The following is a 5,647-nucleotide window of genomic DNA, read 5'->3' as shown; positions in this document are numbered from 1 at the left end:
GTCATTTTGTTCCTCCAAATCCAATCAATGCTGAAAATATACTCTTTAATTTTTGTAGCTACCTATCTAGAAGTTTTGAAATAAATTTCACCTTTCCTGTGCAGCGTGCACAACTTCCATTCCGTCATTTTAATTAATTTAATTTGGCCCATTCTTTTTCAAAGTTTATTAGAAGAAACTTGAGCTATATATGTGTTACAGAAATTTATTCTCCGAGACTGAGAGAAAATTATCCGCGGTTTTATTTCAGTAAGTAAGTATGTTTTGTTTTTTTTAGAAAGTTAATGAAAGTAATAAGCTCCTTTCCTCCATTCCCTCTTGCCATTATCATCACATTTTACCAACTGGCAACTATCAATTGATATTGAATAATGAATACCTCTTGTTTTATGTTTTCTACCATTTTGATTCCGATTTTTGAAAAATGCAAGCTGTAGCTGTCTCCCCCTTCCCTCATCAACACATTTTTTCAATTATTCATGGACGTATTTCATTCATTATAATTCACCATTTTGATTTCAATTTTTAATAGCAAATAGCAAATTTAAATTGTAGTTTGGCTCCCTCTCCTTCGCCAATTAGACCACATGATGAGCCGAAAAACGCTGTAAAAGATCATTGATTTTTACGTAAAAAATCAATGAAAAGATCAACTGACCGGAGGTTTTTAACAATATTTTCAAACTCTTCGAATTTTGCATCCATGCTCATCATTTTGGATGAATCACAATCATGAATCTTGAAGATTCATTTACCAGGCTACCAGGCAATTTTATTTTCATCATTTCTTTCATTCTTTCTCAAAAAAAATAATCGCAATATGAGGCAAATTGTAAATTTGACTAATTTGAGCACGCATGAAAATAAAATAAAATATCGTATTATTTTTTTTTCTAAAAAAAAATTGAAGTCGCGAAACTTTTTAGTTGTGCTGTTTTGCGAACTGGCAGCACTGATTGATCAACGACATTCGGATTCCATTTTTCTTGTAACGTATTTTTTTTTTGTTTTGTATATTTTATTTTACATGGTTTAAATATTTCAAGAGATTAGAAGATTTGATTGATATTTTCTACTACAATGGTTTTATTTTATGATGTATTATTCGTTTTAACAATTGCTCTTTCAACTATTTTGAATTGAAATGATAGTTCTAATTACTGTATCCTTAAACCAAGTCTCATAAACGGTCATACCAAGTACGTTCAAGAGTATTTTACTTGTAATGTAATGTTTAATTTAGACGTTTCATTTTAAATTATAACCCCGTTTAACGTACTTGAAAGATATACGATTAATTCGTTTAATCAAATACGTAAATAATTTAACGTAGAGTAAAATGTAACATTCGTTAAAGTTATGTAGGTTACGCGGCGATTACTCTGCACTGGATTGATAAGAATTCAATTCCATCAACATTGAGCAAAATCGATCAATGTGAAGATTGTTTGAAAATCATATTACAAATTAATTCGTCTTGTGTTTTCTAGAGATATAATAATGGAAATGCGAATTTTACCAAATCTTAATGAATCTTTCGATTGGTATCGTTGTTTCGCCACTGAACGTAAAGATGTAATTGTTGAAATAGTAATTAGAAATGACGGAAAACACCTAGCAAATGTGAGTAATGGAAATTGGATGGAGCACGTCAAGAAATTCGCCGGCATATTTGAGCTTTTTATGTTTTTTGTTTTCTGATTTGCCATTTTTTTAATCGTGTGTTCCCGAACGAGAGCACGATATTTACGTTATCTTTTCATGGGTTTGCATATTATGCTTCTATCTTGATAAAAAAAAAATGAATGGAAATACATGAAAGCGCTTCAGTAATCGCCTAACATAACTGCGAATGAGTAACCTACGCAGTCACTATTGAGCAGAAAGTTTTAAAATCATTATATATTTTGTTACAGAGTCGGAAAACTCGGCATTCTGCATAAGAGGCGACGACAGTGGTTTGTCGACCTGCTGATTTTATCTTTACTTACTGACAACTGATTATATTGACGCAGTTAGGGTCTAATCTTTTTTTCCTTACTCGAAATGGATTCTAACTTAGAATGTTTAACGATTCAAAACATCTCAAAATTGGATATTAATCAGGATGTGAGTAAATTATGCTTAATATGGTCAGTTTAGTAAGTTTTAATTCTAATTTCCATTCATTTTACATATAAAATTGTATGTTTTATCATCGATACATACCTTCGTTATGAATGATTCTATTTTTATTGATTGTCGTGGTAGTTATGATATAAAAATAGAATGATTTGTTTGCGGGCAGTTTTATATGTATTTTGTGACTAACCTCAGGGTACCGAAGTTGGTGTAAGTATGTGGCTTGCTTGTTATATTCTTTATTTGGCTGGTCAGCCTCAGCTTATTGTTTGTGCACACTTGATTAACATGTTTTCACCATTAATCCATGTTGTGCATTGGATTTAGCTTATGTATGGCTGTTTTTCACCCTCTAATTTTCTTATTTTTACACAGTTCGCTCAGAAATACCTGGAATATTTGATGACCTTAATCCACAAACCGGTGGACTTCATTCAAGCTGCAGTTGTTATGCAAGCTTTGTCATCGGTCTTCGCCAAGAAAGTTGATAATTTGCAAGAGCAAGTTTTACAATTCCATATTATATTTCGTAAATTGGAGTAAGTTCTGAACCCTACCAAACTTTCATTTACATTAATGAATCTGTTATTAACGTTCCAATTTATTCGATAGACTCGGAAGATTGAACGAAGTTGGCGCACCTAACGAGGAAGAAGAGGGAGATGATCCTGAGAATCGTGATAGAGCAAAATCGCAGAAAAAGAAAAACGACAAGGAAGCTTTGTTGAATCGTTTCGAAGATATTTGTTCGGATGTCTCCCTTATAAGTATGTTTGTGCTCAACAAATTGGTAAATATGTTGCTCTCTTGACTAAATTGAATTTCAATTTTCCAGGAAAATCTTGTATAAAAAAATTCACTTACGAAGAAGTTAAAAAGGCTGATTCTTTTTTGGTTCGTAATAAAATCTCCGAATGTCCCAGAGTGAAAACCAAAGATGATTTTTCTTGCTACATTTACGATAGTAAAGAAGAAGTTTTGGGCAGAAAAGAAGAATTCAGGTTCGTGCGAATAAATTACACCTCATAAGTAGACCTGTTTTGTTTACAGAAAAATAATGATCTGTTATTATTCCACAGTATCAACGGAATCTTGTGTAACGGCGTGATTCCCAAAGAAGACTTTTGTCTATCATGTGATCATGGCGAAAATGGCGCTGCCATTGATGGTTAGTTGAACAGTGCGAAGGAATTTGTATCCAATACTTTGTAATTAAAATGAATTCATTTGTGCAGATTCTGTTTTCAATGTGCCAGCCGAATCACATCAAATGGATATTGATACAAATCCGCCTTCCGTAATCAACCCCATGGAAATTGATCACGAACCTCTCGATGTACCACCTTCTCCTGGTGATCCTGGGTCTCAAAGTTATCAAAATGTTGTCGAAGAATTCCTCAATAATTCCAATCTCGATGAAAGTGATACGTCTGGATTTGCTTATTTCGAAAAAATGAAGTAAATATTACGTTTGCAGTCGAAACTCGTTTTATAAGGATAATCAAAACAAACATTCTCCAATTACAGTAAAGTTGGCGAAGCTGTAGTAAACGTCGATCAAATGATTGAAGCTGTTTGGAATCCTATTTGTGATAACAACAAAGCTATCGAAAGACAATTAAAAACAAGAAGTGTCGTCAAGCTGCCTGAATGCTTGAGAAAGGTTTGTTTCACGTGCGAATCAATTTCACGCGAAATTATTCCTGCTTTTATTGTGAATGATTTTGTTGTCAGGAGGAAAATATATCGAAATGTGAATCTTATCCCAATAATTACGTGTTAGCTGATTTGCTGCTTGGTATGTTCAAATATAAATCCGGTCTTCCGTTCAGTAGCTGTATAGCCAATGGGTTGCAAAAAGAAGAAGAATATCGTCGGAAAATGCTCATGAGGGAAAACAAAAGAAGTAAAATACGACAAACATATGTTTAGAATCGATGGTATTATGTTGATATTAAATGTTTTCATATTTGCTTCAAACAGGACGCAAGAAAAGAAACAATCCTACTGTGGAAACCGAAACAGGTAAGATAAGGGAGTAATATCGTACAGTTTACCTCTAAAATCATTATCAGTGAAAATGTTATGGCGATTTTAACGCTAGTAAACTTCGACACAGAAAACATACTTTTTTAAAAATCACCAAGTTTTGGGTAAACTGAGAGAAGGAGGTTTGAATGAATTTATGACGATTAAAAAATGTATTATTATGTGCTTGATGCATTTATTGAATCTATTAACATTTAAAATTACTATTTTTACAGAATTTCGTGGATTTAATGCGTTTGGAGACGATGATGACCGTGACCATGGAAGTAAGCACAGATACGATTATTTCAAAGTTTTATTTGTATTTACGAACATCGCTCAATGTAATTTATCTTTGCAGTATTTGAAAATGAGAACGACATTGCGCCTTTCGAGGATGTTATGCCTTCGAATGATTCCGATACTCCATTGTCGCCAAATCATCCACCTGCAGGTCACCAAGATTACTTGGAAAACGCTATTAAAAATATCGAAGAGTACCAAAAAGGATTACAACCCCATCCAGTGAGTATTCTTTTCGAGCAAATCTTGAAATGAGTTATTAATCACGATATATACTAAACCACTTTTTTTCTTTCTTTAGGACGATACAATTAATGAAATCGCGTCTAAAGTATCCTCCTGGCACGATAGCATAAGGCCTATATTAGAACGAGAAGAAGAACGTACGTGTTTCGATATACACGAATACGGTTCGCAAATTTTACAGAAATTTCCCCAAAACAGCGGGAAAAATACATTAACGTTCGCCAGCGTAGTAGAAAATCAACCCAGAGAAGAAATTCCTAGATTTTTCCTCTCGTCGCTTCTACTGGTACGATTAAAGCTCTATTTACGTTCATTCTCGTTCATTAAACGATGATTATATGTATTGCAATAACGAAACCTTTTTTCAGGCGAACTCCTATAATGTTGCTATATCCAGAGACGATCAAAATGAACTCGGAGTTAACGATATGAATTTAACTGTACTTAGTCGAGTCCGTCAGCACGAAACGTTAGACCAAGATATGCGAAAAGATTACTCGTGAAAACTTTATTCATCTTATGAGCTTCTTTATTTTAATATTCATGAAGTGATCTCTCTGGTTTAATTTTGTTCCTTTATATATGAAGCGTTTGTTAACACGTCGTATTCATTAGGAAAAAACGCAATTGTAACATCACGTTACCGTTGAATGATATCTCGTATTTTCTTTCAATTTTTTATAAGAATGCATTTTTTTATATTTCGATATTTTATACGATTATTTATTTCTAGTTGATACAAAAGCCAATTCTTAGAGATATTTTTGTAACTTTTTATACAACGTCTTTGTTTTATAATGTTACAAATTTATGTTACGTTTATGTAAAACATGTCAATGGTTGTTTAATAAAAATAATATGTAAAAATATTTCGGTGTTTTTTTTTTCTTGTCAAATATAAAGTGAATTCTTATGAAGAACAAAATTTTCGACGATTTGAATTCAGCAA

General features: G+C 32.7%; 1 protein-coding gene across 3 annotated transcripts; it reads left to right on the top strand.

The window, feature by feature from the left end:
* Window positions 1–978: 978 nt before the first annotated feature.
* Window positions 979–5,567, top strand: LOC135846863 (condensin-2 complex subunit H2-like). Of its 3 annotated transcripts, none has more exons than XM_065366208.1 (14): window positions 979–1,199; window positions 1,491–1,623; window positions 2,497–2,660; window positions 2,734–2,888; window positions 2,957–3,122; window positions 3,201–3,289; window positions 3,357–3,579; window positions 3,649–3,784; window positions 3,856–4,027; window positions 4,105–4,146; window positions 4,386–4,436; window positions 4,511–4,674; window positions 4,754–4,984; window positions 5,067–5,567. In XM_065366208.1, the coding sequence occupies exons 2-14, from the start codon at window positions 1,501–1,503 to the stop codon at window positions 5,199–5,201; spliced, it is 1,851 nt and encodes a 616-aa protein (XP_065222280.1). In that variant the 5' UTR covers window positions 979–1,199; window positions 1,491–1,500; the 3' UTR covers window positions 5,202–5,567. The 3 variants fall into 3 exon arrangements, with proteins under 3 accessions (XP_065222280.1, XP_065222281.1, XP_065222282.1); XM_065366209.1 differs by lacking the exon at window positions 1,491–1,623 and adding an exon at window positions 1,917–2,109 and having other exon boundaries at window positions 980–1,199; XM_065366210.1 differs by lacking the exon at window positions 979–1,199 and adding an exon at window positions 1,917–2,109.
* Window positions 5,568–5,647: the final 80 nt, after the last annotated feature.

Source organism: Planococcus citri, chromosome 5 (assembly GCF_950023065.1).
Source record: "Planococcus citri chromosome 5, ihPlaCitr1.1, whole genome shotgun sequence".
NCBI lineage: Eukaryota > Metazoa > Arthropoda > Insecta > Hemiptera > Pseudococcidae > Planococcus > Planococcus citri.
The sequence above is the reverse complement of the archived record's forward strand: the minus strand, read 5'-3'. Positions and strand labels throughout refer to the sequence as shown.

Coding starts and splice junctions, on each gene's coding strand:
- LOC135846863 (XM_065366208.1), top strand. CDS start 1,501: ATGGAAATGCGAATTTTACCAAATCTTAATGAATCTTTCGATTGGTAT. Junction 1,624..2,496: donor ACGGAAAACACCTAGCAAAT/GTGAGTAATGGA, acceptor ATTTTTACACAG/TTCGCTCAGAAATACCTGGA. Junction 3,580..3,648: donor GCTTATTTCGAAAAAATGAA/GTAAATATTACG, acceptor CTCCAATTACAG/TAAAGTTGGCGAAGCTGTAG.